Source organism: Vidua macroura, chromosome 11 (genome assembly GCF_024509145.1).
Source record: "Vidua macroura isolate BioBank_ID:100142 chromosome 11, ASM2450914v1, whole genome shotgun sequence".
Classification (NCBI taxonomy): domain Eukaryota; kingdom Metazoa; phylum Chordata; class Aves; order Passeriformes; family Viduidae; genus Vidua; species Vidua macroura.
The window spans coordinates 16,836,668-16,851,186 of NC_071581.1; the positions used below are offsets into that span (position 1 = coordinate 16,836,668).

At 37.3% G+C, this 14,519-nt stretch overlaps 1 protein-coding gene across 4 annotated transcripts in view; it reads left to right on the plus strand.

Moving 5' to 3' along the window:
* Positions 1 to 14,519, plus strand: part of WWOX (WW domain containing oxidoreductase) — a 484,520-nt gene that overhangs the window by 306 nt on the left and 469,695 nt on the right. For all 4 annotated transcript variants that reach the window (XM_053986992.1, XM_053986991.1, XM_053986990.1 and 1 more), the window contains exons 2-4: positions 2,090 to 2,154; positions 3,415 to 3,472; positions 3,994 to 4,172. In XM_053986992.1, the coding sequence (XP_053842967.1) occupies positions 2,090 to 2,154; positions 3,415 to 3,472; positions 3,994 to 4,172 (302 nt within the window). The remainder of the gene's footprint in view (positions 1 to 2,089; positions 2,155 to 3,414; positions 3,473 to 3,993; positions 4,173 to 14,519) is intronic.

The following is a 14,519-nucleotide window of genomic DNA, read 5'->3' on the forward strand; positions in this document are numbered from 1 at the left end:
GCCCGTGTGCGGTGCCCGCCTGGCACCGGCCGGGTGTGCGGGACAGGCTCCGAAGGCTGTGACAGCCGCAGCCGCCGCTGCGGAGCGGCCGGAGCGGTGCCGAGCCGCCGGCACCTGCCCCGCCCGGCCGTGATGGCGGAGCCGCTCGTGGGAGCGGCCGGGAGCCGTCCCGGAGCTGTTTCGGTGCGCCTCAGGGCTCCGTGGGCTGTCTTTATGCGTTCTGGCTAAGGCTTACACAACACTGCAGATTGGTCAGTTTCTTCTTTGTGGGAACAGAGGAGAAACAGGTGCGATGGAAAGTTAAACGCTGTGCATGCCGTTCCTCAGCTCTTCAGTACCCCTTGGGCAAGAGATGAAGAATTGCACTTAGCACCTTCTGCCCGTGCCGCTGGACACGATTCCATCCTCCCAGGTTACAAAGGGAATGTGCCGCAGGATGAGCTAACTCAGTAGAATGTGTGTTTATACACTCCTCTTGTGTGGTTTCTGTAGTCATGCTCATCTTGGGTCCTCCTTCCGTCTGTTTAAAGCTACAAGAGTTATTCCCTTCCACAAAAAGGTGGGAAAGTATGGTTCAGTCTCACTGGTGGTGAGTTCACCTTGTCTTCCCAAGTACTGCCCTTATAAACACTGGACAGAATGCTTTAGTTTATCCACACTTTGTAACCACTGCAATTTCTCTCTAGGTGTTTGTTTTTCTTCGGTCAATTGCTTGTATATTTCCTTTGCCTTCAAAAGCCCTTTTAGGAAGGAATCACGTGGTGAAAGAAACAAACCTATGAAATAACAAGGTGTTATTGAGCATAATTGTTACACAGTCAGTTCAACGGGTCAGTTTCTGAACTCTTGTGAAACTGGACTGGTTCAGTTTAACGACATAACAAAACATATCTTTACTGTCTGAAAGTCTTGCCCAGTGCGTCTAAAAATATATTGGGTGTGAAGAGGTGTTGCACTGTTGCTGCCATTAAGTATACTCTCTGTATTTGTGATTTTTCTGCATATTCTGGGAATTTACTTTAAACCTCATCACCAATATGAACTTCTAGCTGGAATAAGATTATTTTGGTTGAAGGCTTTTAAAGGTATTTATGATCAGTTAGGTGTGCACACAGGTGGACACCTGTTTGTTTGCCAGGCTGCTGTAATTTGGTTAAATATCTCCTATTTTTCAGGTCACACATGTGCACTTGTTTAGTCTCAGCTCCCCAGCTGTGATCCCTGTAATACCATGAGCTGTCACTGTGGGCTTGCTCTAAGAAGGGAAAGTTGCTTAGGTTGTGTGGGAATTGCTGTTGGGCCTGTAGGTTATTTGTAGTTATTTATTACTGTTGTCACTCTTTATTTCACACTTGGGCCCCTATCAATTTGGGCACTCAATTCATCCCCGCCTGACTCTTAAAACTTCGTTGTTATTTAAAAATACTCAATGAAAGATGAGATGTTAATGTCCAACTCAATTTCAGCACTTCGGTTATTTTAAGACCTTGTTTATGTGCACATCACTTTGCTTATTAGTCTATAGTGCAGAAAATTTTACAATGGAATATTTTAATTCTGTTAGTGATTTAAATGAATAAAGTCTCTGAATTGGAAGAAAATATGGGATACCATTGTTATGTATATTAAATAGATATCCTGCTAGTCAAGGTCTTTGGATAAACTTACCTGTCCAAAGCTACAATTGCTTGTAGAAATCCAACTTATGAATATTCTACTCTAGAAATCAGTATTGTTAGGCAGGAGTTTTAGAAAGGTGCTTTTGTAATTTGAAGATGTTCTAATATTATTATTACTAGCTAGTGATAAATTCTTTTCTTGCTTCTTTCTTCCTTACTCCTGCCAAGGATCATCATCTTTTTGTGGTGTCTTCCGAGTCTGTTAATGTTATTTTTAAATGAGTTTTTGTTTTCTTTTTTCTTCTCATAAGCAACAAAACTTGGATTGGAAGTCAACCATTTATTTGCATTTTTATAGACTCCTGTGCTCTCTGGTTAATTACTTTCAGAACTCTGGGGATATTTTGGGTTACGTCAGAAAGCTTATTAGGCAATTTTAAAAAATCCTCAACTTTTTCTTTTTCCTGCAGCCACCTAGAAGAAAAAACACAGTGGGAACATCCTAAGTCTGGGAAGAGGAAACGTGTTGCAGGAGGTTTGTGTTAAACTTTTGTAATGAACTGACATTATCTTACAAACACCTGGTTCCTCCACAAACTCCAACTGATCTCATTTTGATCTTTGAGTTGTTGCTGATTCTGAGTTTGTAGAATATGGCTGATTTCAGTGGGGTTTTACCTCGGTGATTGTATGTTGAGTGATCACTTTGCAGTTTTATGGCTTTCCTGTATTGCTCCGCAAAGCCAAAGTACTAATTCCAGGTTACAGAGTTTGTTTTAGTGTGGATTGTAAAGCATCTAGTCAAAAGCTGGGGTTCTGTGTTCCTGATGTCCATCAGACAATATTTATAGTTGGATTATATTTTTCAAAGAATGTATTTCAATAAGGAGTATCCCTGGCACAGAAGGAAGCCTCATTAGTCCTCATTTTACCTGTTTTCCCCAACCCAACTGAATATTTGTGCCAGAACAGAAAGCAGGCAGTGTTGCAGGACACATCCAGAGGAAAATCTTCTCAAGGACCTTGGGTCAGTGCCTTAAATCAGATCTTCCCAGAAGCTTCTGTACCTGGGGACACTACACTGTTGGCAAGCCATGTTTCTTTTAGCATTGGTAATCTGACTATAAGTGGAATGTTTTCACTGAGTCTGAAGTCAATCAAAGTGAAATGAGTACTTTCTAGCTAAGGTTAGAAATACTCTGAATGCTATCTGTTAACTACCTTTGTAGAATCTTTTTATAATAATTTGTTATGTAAACATTTGTCATTTTCCTTCTGTCTGTCCTTCTAGCTTCATTGAATCATTTAGGTTTGATTTATTGGATCTCGTGCCCACTTGAGGGCTCTGATCTTTCAGCTTTTGCTATGTGTTACACATAACTTTTCCTAAAAAGCTTTTGCTTTTTATTTTAGCAGGGGTAGATACTGAACTGTGAGTAGTATAGATCTGTATGTACTTGGAAGCATGGTTGCATTTTGCTGTTTTTTTTTTTTTTTTTTGTGCTATAACATGAAATAATCTTTATAAAGATTTTTTAGACTGTCTTTATACTTAATCTGCCAGCCATGACACTTGTACCAGATCTTCTGTGTGTTTTACTTCTATGAGAGAGCAATTGTGTGTGATTAGGTAAGCAATCCTTCTGTCAAGTTCTGAATTCAAGGGCAGCAGGTAGCTGCACCACCTACACAAAACTATGCAGAATTGTCTCATCAGTCTGAGAAATCACTTAAACTTCAAATTGAAGAGTATTCTAATGCCTGAAAATAAATTAATGTTTTATGTGCTTCCTAGATCTGCCATATGGATGGGAGCAGGAGACTGATGAAAATGGACAAGTCTATTTTGTGGAGTAAGTATCTCAAATTGTGGAGTATGTAGAAGGAGGACAGCAGGGTTACATGCTGAATAGCCTCCCGAGTTATGATACTGTGACAATATCAGCTGGAAAGACAAAAAGATTATTAAATGCAGCTTCAGAATCCAAATGCAGATATTGTATGCAGAGCCTGCAAGTGTGGGCTCCTTTTATAGACTTGCTATAAAAGAGAACATGATCTTCTCTAATGTAACAAGATTTTTTTATTTTTTCCCCTGACAAAGTTCTGCTGTTTATGTCAGGGGTTCCCGTGAAGTTCAGAATGGCTTGTGAAGTATGTAAATACAATTATTAATGGATGCTGTCACAACTGGAAAAAAGTTTGATTAAAAAAAATAATTGGGATAATTTCAACCAAACTGAAAAAAAAAATTGATTTTTGGGAATCTAAATAATTAACTGAAATTGTACCCAGCAGTGGTTGAAATACCTTTAAAATCTAAATTCAGAGAACTGAAGGGTTCAAACAGTTGAGTTTTTGTGTTCTTTTGCAGCCACATAAATAAAAGGACTACCTACCTTGACCCAAGACTGGCCTTTACAGTAGAAGATAATCCAGTAAAGCCTACTACCAGACAAAAATATGATGGGAACAGTACTGCAATGGAAATTCTCCAGGGTCGTGACTTGAGTGGGAAAGTGGTTATAATCACAGGAGCCAATTCAGGAATAGGTAGGTTAACATGGCATGGAAAGTAAAATATGGCAAACTTTTATCTTACAGGCTACTTGCTTCTTTAAATATCTCTGTATTTTTGGTTTTCAAACTTGATTTGCACTTTTTTCATATAAGAACACTAAAGGTGTTCTTTAAAAATGTGTGGAGAATTTGGAGCTTACAGGAAAGACATCAAGTGCTGAAACAATTGATTTTTGTCTAGGAAAATATTGATGGAGGCATTTTACATTATGCAAATATATAAAGGATGGCTGTGAAAGAGAAAAGAATTTTATTGTTATGATCTTGGTGGCTAGGACAAGGAGGGAGGTTTGTATGGCTGCAGGGCAGTTCAGGTAAAGTATTCAGAAAGACTTCCTAATGCTAGCAAGCGAATTCAGGTAAAGATTTTCCCAGGAGGCTGTGGAATTTTTATCTCTGAAGGTAGTTTCAAGTGAATTTGATGATGAACCTGTGTCAGGATGTTTTATTTGATGCTCCTTTAGTTCAAAGAAATACAGTTTATGGCCTTTAGTAATCCTTGTTAGTTGTATTGTCTCACAGGTTCATCAGTCCTTTCAGACCCAGCTTTTTTAGGTATCTGTTAAATATTTCTGCTTCTGTAGTGGGTGAGTGAGAGATTCAGATAACTGTTCATCTTTTGTTGCCTTTTGTTGTTTGCATTTTTCTTTGTGATGGGATTACATCAATATTGAAGGAGTCCTTATGCAAATTATTTGGTGGTTTTTATTTTAGTTCAGAATTTTGACTTAAATGCATTTTTGAGGACATTGAAAAACCTTGAAGACGTTCTGGAAAATGGGTTAAGAGCAGGACTTACCACTCTGAGTTTTCTTGGGTTTTATTTCTTAATTATTTAAGGGATTGTTACTGCACAGGAGTCACACGAAGAATTTAGAGCTTTCTGTCCTTGCAGTGACATCCTGCCACTGCCTGATGTGCTGCTGCAGATTGGCACTGCAGTTGGGGCAGCAAATGTTGCACTGACCCATCTCAAAGAATTCGGGCTTTCTAGTGAGGTTTATGTTCCAAATTCTTGGCACAGCATTTCTCTACATTACATCCAGCAGTACAATTTGCTTTGCATGCAACTGTGCAGTGTCTGAACATCCAAAGAGTTACCTGGACTCCAAGGGATTTGCCTTCAGCAGGAGCAGAGCTGCCATTCAGCTTTGCTGTATGAGTGGGAGGTGTTTCAGGTATGGCAAAAGATTAATCCAAGGTCAATGGTAGTTTTGTCAAGATTTTTTTTTTTGGTGTTTCTCCCTTAGCTTATAATCTGGATTGGTCACAAGTAATCAATCATATCCTTGCTTGAAATATTTTTTGCTTTGACATAAGTGTGAAGGTAGCAAATTTGTGATCCAGATGGTGTTAGGGCCTGTATAACTCAAGACTCTTGCATGTCATGTTGCATTTAGTGCTGCTTTAGTCCTGTGCAGTGTCTGATGTTTCCTACCAGGTGCCATGGAGCATGGTTTAATTAGCTGGTTCAAGAGGACTCTTACCAGTTTTGGAGCTTATTTTGCAGTTAATTTAGGATTTCAATGCTGTGCTCCACTTGGTGTTGTAGATTCTCCTTTTATTTTCTGTGTATGTTGGAAGTAATAGTTTCCTCCCTGACTATTTTGAGGAGTAAACAATTCCTGTGATTTCAGATCAGCAAAATGTTTTCTTTTAGAGGTAGGCATAAATAATTTGAGGGAAATGTTGTCCATCAAGTAGAAAGAGATATAAAAATAATGTATCACTTGTTGAGCATTTGTATTCAATAATGCAAGGAAAAAATAACTGAACCCTTTGATAGATGTCCAAATGAGTTTCAGTGATATATTTGAAAATAAATAACTATGGTGTCTGTCCATTTGTTGAGAAATGTTTCATTTTGGGATGGGTAGAACAAAGTTCAAGCTGTAACTTGGTGGACTGCAGTCAGAAAAATGTGGTTTCAATTACTGCATTGCTGGATGCTCAATATAAAGTTTGGGAAATGCTGAGAATCCCTTTAAAGATGGATGAACACATAAGTGATGTTTTTATTCATCTATATACTCTGCTTTAAGATAGCAATGTTAAAAACAGATCAGCAAAGATAGAATGATATCTTAATTCACTTTATTTGTGAATCTAATAGAGGGACTTCTGTCTAGCTTGTCAGGAGCACTTTTTTCCTTTGGAGTTGAAAAAATCTCCTCAACTTCTGAAAAATAGAGATGCTTGTTTACTTACTGAGGGAATACTTTGGATGACTTAAGCAGTTTTAGGGTTTTAGTGGCATCACATGTTGCCTCATTGCCATTAAGTTAACATATCTGTAAATAGGGACACTGTCTGCCCTGTGCTGGTTCTTTTCATTCCTAATTATGAAAGTGGTCTGTAAAATTTTCCTAGATTATACACCCACTTTCTTAACTTAATCCTTAAAATTGCTGTTGAGATTGTGAGGGGGAAATGGTACTAAAAATTACATTTATAAACACCTAATTTTTGATTAGCAACTTAGAAAAGGTTAACAAATTATTCTGTTCTTACAATACAAAGAGGTCCTAGCAGCTCAAGAGTTATTAATGAAATATTTTCTTCTTTATTTTGGAAGCTTTTCTTCTGGCAGTGCAGTCCAAGTATTCTTTAGGGTTTCTTTTCTCATCTACTTCTTAAGCTCAATCTAAGTTTTAGTCTGAATATCACAGTAGAAAGTTAAGGTAACTTTTGGTCCCAGTAAAGCTGGTGTATTAAAAAGAAGTAGGACAGACTGAACAGTTCAGTCTTGTGCTCTCAGTCCTGATTTTAAAAACATATTCTCTGTACATTTGAACATGAATAGTATCAATTGTCAGTTGGTTCTGGCAGAGCCAGTAAGACTTATTCCACTGGGAGGAATCGAAGGTGTGTGCAATTTTGAGTGTTGTTTTTCTGTTTAAAGGTCTCAACATGAGCTTACAGCTTGCTGCTGGTATGAGCTGATTCCTGCTCCCCACTGTTGCCAGTAGAGGTCTGTGTTGCTCTTTGAAAACACTGAACAAAAGCAACCTGGTGCTTATTGTTGTTATTAGGAAATGCTCCTCTAATTCTGTTGTTTGTGTTCTTAATTATTAGGGCTAGAATTGTAAATTCATAAAAGTGTGTCAGCAGTTCCTCTAGGTTTAATTTTACACAGAGATGTGTTTTTTTCAACTGTATGTGTAAGCATTCTTAAATGATACATTTTTAAAAAAGATACTCTAACTTGGTTTTAGTACCAGAAAGCCACTTGTGTAGCTAATATGATTTTCTGACTTATATAAAAATTGCTGTCTGTTTTTAAGGATCATGTATGACCATGGTATCATGATATGATCTGGTTGCTGTGTCAGGTGCAGTTGCATCTAACCCAGTGACTGGAGTGTGTCTAAGTGGTGTTGCAGAATATAACAGAAGGACTGTTCTGTCCAGTCAGGCAGATTCCACAAAACAGGGTGTTTCTTAATGCTTTTTCAAGATTTTATCACAAAACTGTATTGATAATCACAAGCAGTTGCTCAAACTGAGATTCTAATTTTTCTGCTAGATGAAGGCCAAAAGAAGCCTGTTCACTGCTTTTGTCAGGGATGCCCAAAACAACCGGATTAGTTTTTTTTTCAGAGGCTGAAGAAAATCCAGAAGCTCCAGCCACAATGTGGCTTGCTGTATTGCTTTCCTTGATAATGTTTTAATGCTTTAGATAGTTTCCTCAAAGTAATTGTTGTTTAGTGTTTTGTTGGAACTCTTTGGCACTTTTACTTCTATGCAATGGGGAAGCCTTAGCAAGGGGAGAAGCTGTGGATTAGGTGCTAAATCAGTGCTTAAAAGATGAGTCACTGCTCCAATAAGATTTTGGTGTGTATATACATCTGGTGTGAGTATTTATCATGGTTCTTTTATTTCCTGTACAGAACTTCAGTGTTAGCAACTTTTGTCAGACTGGTGCAAAAGGTTGGGAAATGTACTTATAACCTATCTCAATTAAACATCTGCTTTATGATATAAAAAATTGTTTTCAATGCCTGGCCATTTAATTTTTATAAATTATAACAGTTTTTCTGTTTTATTCTTGGCTCTTGTAACTTTTTCTCTAAAGACTCTCTGAGTAACCTGGTCTAGTGGAAGGTGTCCCTCTCTGAGGCAGGGGATTGGAGCTGGGTGATCTTTAAGGTCCCTTCCAACCCAAACATTTCTGTGATTTTGTGATTGTTTTTAGATAAAAAGCTAGCTTGAAATAGTAAAAACAGGGTTATTACAAAACTTGTGCAAGTTAGATTACAGCATTATCACTGAGGCTTTGAAACTCTTACAAGTCTGATTACAACTAAAAATTGTTAGTACATATTAGCAGAAGATGACACGTTTTATTAAAACATGTTCTTACAAACCAAGGAAATGAAAAGCAACCTCCTTTTTTCCTCTTAACTACTAGAATAGATTCAGCAGCTGTATTCTTTCATTCTTCAAAAATTGATGTATGTCACACTCACATCTGATTTGCATCCCTTTAAAGGTAGTCAGTACTTGAGGATCAGGTGTATGAAATTAGGAGAAAAGACTTAAAGCTTAAACTCTGCTTTGAGCTCAACTGTCAGAATGGGGCCCGTGCAGCTTTTGAAATGTTTGTATATTTAATTAAATGTTGTGGTTAATTGTAGTGAGAGTTTGTATATAGACACAAGCATACCTGAGCATTGTGAAACTGTGGAAGGTAACAATTTGACACTGAGTGTCTTGATAATTTCCTTGGTATGAATCATCATGGTAAAAGGTAGATTATTAGGTTTGTTTCACACATGGTGGTGCTTTTGTGATAAATACAAATTATGTGGCTCTGTAGTTTATCTTGTGCCTTTCTCTGTATCACCTCCACCTCCTTGTGAAATCTCTCTCACATGGGACATTATTTGAACACTTTACATCTGTGAGCAATGTAGAATGGCTACTGCTCTTAGGTCCTTCAGTTCCCAGTATAGTAGGAACTTTTCTGAGTCCCTTACTGGAAAATACAGCAAGATTTTAGTGCTGGTGGATGTGGGATTAACCATGTTAATTCTGGGACCAGTAGTGTCCAAGATCAGATAATGCCAAGGTGGAAATGAACTTTTAAACTGTTGGAAAGCTGGGATTCTTTGTTTTCAGTAGTCATACGGTGCTTACATGAACTCAGAAAGAGCCCATTACCATTTATTTTTGCCATCACTTTATTGTATTAGAAGAGAAGCTGTTTTCAGTAGCTTTTTACTTTTTTGTTTTCATCAAAGTAGTATAAAAATAAGTGAACCTATCCATAACCAATACAAAGCATGTGGCCAGGCTGCTGTGCTGTGACTGTGCTTTTGTATTTCACAGAAGGTAATGAAAGTTTGTTTTGTGGGAGAGTTCCTGAATTTTGCATGTCTGAGCTGTCATTTCTGTGCGTAACAGTGTTTGAGCACTTCCTATATTAGTATTGTTCTGAATCTTGTAGTTAGAAAGCAGAATCTACCTTGAGAGCCTTAATAGAACCAAGTGTGGGTAACCTTTGTTGTATTTCTTAGGGCAATTAAGTGATCACTAATTGAATAATGGCTGTTTAAGCTACTAGTGGTAAGAGAAGAAAAACTAAACTTTAAAAACTTACCTAAATTTTGTGTGAAGACTCTTTAGGGTCTCTAATAGATGCTGTCTACTTTTTACCGCTATGCCCTAAATCTGTGGGCAATGGAGAGATCAGAAAAGTATGATTAAAAATATATTTATTTCTGAAGGAATCAAAAGTTGACTGCTCTGTACCTGCAGAGAGGAGAACTTTGTGAATATGGGGACCTATTGTAGTTCAGAATTTACTGAGGTTATTTGTGGGTGACAGCATTTTTACTGAGGCTTCATCAGTCTTCAAAAAGAAGGTAGCATTTGCTGAATGCTAATTAGACAAGTGAATGGTCTCATTTAAGTCAAACTGATCATATGGGGGGAATTAAACAGACCCTTCACATATCACTGAGTGCTTGATTTTATTAGTATTAGTCTGACTGTTAAATATGTTCATTGTCTTTTGCTCTACTGCCTGGAGTTTGGTGGTCTAAGCCCACAGATGTTTGTCTGTCAGGAAGGAATTATTCAGCTCTATTTTTGAGCTAGATTGCAAGTTTTCCTTGAAAAATGTGCACATTTTTCTTTGAAAGCCCTGTTTATTTTCTAATTTCTCTCTCCTGTTTCCACATGAAATCAAGGTTTTGCAACTGGCAGGGCTTCTACAAAGGAACTGCTCAGGATAGCCTTTGTTTCAGATTCACTTTATGATTTCTTGTATGGTTTTGGAATTTCTCTTATGCTGGAACACCTGAACTCTGTCAGACTTGAAAAAGTCAGCTTGTTTTTGTTGGATAGTTTGTTTTGGGAAGAGGAGAACATCTGAGAGAAAATACATCTGTATGCTTTTGGTCCGTATTGTTATTTTTCTCAATTCTGCTCATACGATTTTAAGATTTCTTAGTGTAAACTTTTTTATATGGCTTATTATGATGAAAAAAGAGCAAGTTGTTTGCTTTCTAGTAATTATTTGCATCCTTTTTGTTACAAGAACAGAACAAGGGATGTGAGCTGGGGCGGCAAACTTGTGACAATGCCACTTGAGTGGTCTTTTTCCCAGTGTAGTGAAAAGAGTTGTCTGAACCAAAATTCATGTTCATAAATGTATGAAATCCTGTGGGTTAATAAAACTCCTGCCTGTTTTTATTGAGAGTTTCTGTACCTGGTTGTGATGTAGCTCAGTGGTGCACAGAGAAGGGAGTGCTGGGGTCTTGCTAGGGGGATGCATCTCATGTTGTCAGTAGAGAGCAGAACTTGTGGTGAGGGAGCTGCTGCAGCCTCTGCATGGCTGGAGGTTTCCATGCTGGAAGTGTTGCACGTGTGGAGAACTGGAGTGGTGCTTATTTATGGAAGTTTGGGCTCAGAGCTTATTGTGAGGCAGACAGAAAGATCAGCAGTATCTAACTTTGGATTATTTTTCTTGGCCAAATCCTGAGAATGTTTTCATGTATTGTACTTCATGTATTTTTTGTATTTTTTTGGCTTCTAAAAGCGTTGAAGAGCTGTTCCTTGATGTATATTTTGATTTTTTGGTGACTCTTAGGCTCCATGTATCATGAATTCTCTTGCACCCCATGACTAGCACTGCCATGAAAATGTTGGTGCCTGTGTAGAAGTTTTGGTTTTTGCTCCTTACTTAAACTTACACTTAGCTATTTTTTTCCAGGCATTTCCTTTGTGGAAGTCCAAACCTTTGTAGCAGGCATGAATTTTGTTGTACCAGTTTTTTGAGGGAATGGGAGTACAGTGATTTTCCAGGAGAGCCTGGGTCTTGCAGGAAGTGTATTTTTGGCTGGAGTAGAGTATTGGGCTAACTGATGTAGAAAAGCACGACTTATGGAGGGAAATGTGCCTCTGGGTGGAGCTTTTAACTCCTTCTGTTGTGGGATGTTTGTAGCTGTCAGTCAGGGATTAGTACTGATGTAGTTTGAACAAATAAAAATCCACTAATAGCTATTATTTTCAACATTGGATCATAGAAGAGGGTTCTCTTTAACTTACAGAACTGTATTCTTAAAATTTATGGCAGGTAATAGTGAGTGAGTTTTCCATGAGTGCCATCACTCTGTTTCAACTGTGGCTAAATATTGTGGAATATTAATATTGCTCTGCTTCACATAAAGCTCCAACTGCTTACTTGTTACATAGTGTAAATATTAAGAGGTCCCCTTGGACTTCCTGTAATTTATATTTCTTATTGAGTAAGCTGAAAATGGTGTCAGATGTTCATACTGCTTTTTCATGTCCATTTTGATGAATCTATTTATTACTTGTGTAATGAGTAGTATACATGGTTGGTTAGCCAAGTTATTGAACTTCATCAACCTTGGCTGAAATTCACAGTGCATGTGAAACTTGTTGTAACATGTAAGAAATTACATCTGGGCTAAAAGGTTCAATAATGATTACTGCTTGTAAGGGAATATTTTCACAAAGGGTGGGATTGAGCTGTGGGCCTGTGTTGTACTTTCAGGTATTTCTTTCATAGAGGAAAAACAATATTTGCAGAACAGGGAGCCTTCCTAGGTGATACTTCTTGTCTTATCTCCAAAAGCTAGAAAGACTTTTCAACTTGATTGCTTTTCTGTCTTTTGAAATATTTAATTTCACAAAGGTTTTTTTGTATTATTTTATGCCTACTTCATAGTCCAGAGGTGAAAAGACCTTTTGCATTATTCACTTTATCTTGCTGCAACATCAAGATTACTCTTTGCATAATTTTGTATCTTCATGTTTTGAGAACTCATTGTGCTTCAAGAATTGTTTGAATACATACACGTACATCTGTATTATTTTGGAATGCATGCTAGATGCTGGAGAGGGAAGAGGTTGCTAAATGCATTTTATTTTCTAATGACAGGATCTTCTGAACATGTAGGGGCTTTCCTAGATGCTGACAATTCTAGTTATAGTCTGTAAATGTACATTAATGTAATGTTCTTGTCTTACTAGCAGAAAAATTTTGGTGACTACCTCTATGCTGAGTAGATCCACAAGAAGGAAGGATTTCAGTATCCTATGTCCCTTCTATGCTTCTTGTGCTTGGTTGTGTTAAGATGTTACAAGGTCTTAAAACTCAGGTCTGAAACAGTAAATCCCTACCAAGAAGGAAGTGAAAGGAGACAGGTAAAAACCTGGAAGACAAAGATCAAAATCATGACGTGATTAAAAGGAGTTCTGTCTTCAGAATTTGTGACACCAGAATTTTGTCTGAATTAGAGAATAAGAATAGTACTGTGAGAAAGCAACTGATCTTACACTCATCCTAAAATCTACAATACACAGAGGTTTTTAAAAGACTGTGTGTGATTTATGAAAATAAATTTGTCAAGTGTCACATTCTTTCAGGAGTTCTCAAGGGAAGACTGTCAAAAACAAAAGTACCTTTGTCTTCCTTTTTTTTATTAGTTAATGGTATTTGCAGTTTTTTAGGTCACACATTAAACTCTTATGCCTTTCTCTTGTTTTTATTTTTCTACTGTGAAGGGGATATTTTTTCTTCTCCCTTTTCCATTTATTCTGTTGGCTTGTCATTTTAATATGTGAGATCTCTGTAGCTTTATGTTCAGCTACATAACCTCAGTATTTTTGTTCCTGTAACATCCAGCTGGTTTTGATTTCTTGCAGTATTTCTCCATTGTGGATTTCAGTACTTCATCTGTTGATTCAGAGAACTCCCTACACTCTGTCTTCAAATCTGAATAGTTTCATAGTAATACATTTTGTTTCCTCTCCTTCAATTAATGGTAGTTACCTTAGTCACTGTTCCTAAGTTCCTATTCACAGTTAATATCTTCTTTGTATTAAAGATGCTGGTGAAGTTAGGCTTTCTGATTGTTGTTATACTTTCTTGATAGAAATAATATGTGTGAGAAAGGAGTTGTCACAGTTCAGTTCTGGATGTATTTATTGAAATCTTGTTCATGCACTGTCACCCAAGGTTCCAAACAATGAACGTTGCTTAGAATTTTTTTTCATATTTTCCCCCAGTTATGTTATCTTTGCAGAAGGTACATTTGGTGCCTCCTCATTATTTATTCTTTATCCAAGCAGCTTTAACACAATACATTCTCTAATTGGATTAGTTACTTTATTTTTTTATATGAAAATTAAAATCATAAAACTTGTGGGGCATTTTCATCTTGTGGTGATTAGTCAAAATGCTGCCTTTGTGCAAAAAATTACAGTTTAAAAGTTTGTGAGGAGGTTTGCCAATTCTCCTGTATCACAACCAAATTGAAGGCGACTCTATCACATCGTGTATTCAGATATTCAGGAACTTTAGAGATTCTGGTCATGTTCCTCTCCTGCCCCTGGCAAGCATGAGCAGCATGTCTTGCTTCTGTACATTTGTGCATTGTAGACATTGATTGTGCTACTTAAGATTTGGAGAAATGTGTTATTAGCCTTATTTTACTTATGGAGCAGTGTATGGATGCAGTAAATTACCTACATTTACAGATTATGTCCATATTCCATTTTAAAGTGGGAGTTGGACTGTTCTGTCACAAGATACAATATATTTTTCTCTGAATGCTATTCTGATGCTTCAGCAGAGAGTAATTAAGATATATTAAGAATAGAAAATACAGCAACTAAAAAAAGGCTTTTTTAAGAAAGCCTAATTTGTTTGGGTCTGTGTCCAGCTGTGAGCAGATGCTGAGGGGTATGAATTTACTCTTGCTTAAAGATTTTTAATTCTGAAGGTAAAATTGGATTATTTTGTGCCTTGCTAAGCAAAGAGGAGTGCATAAAAACATGCATGAC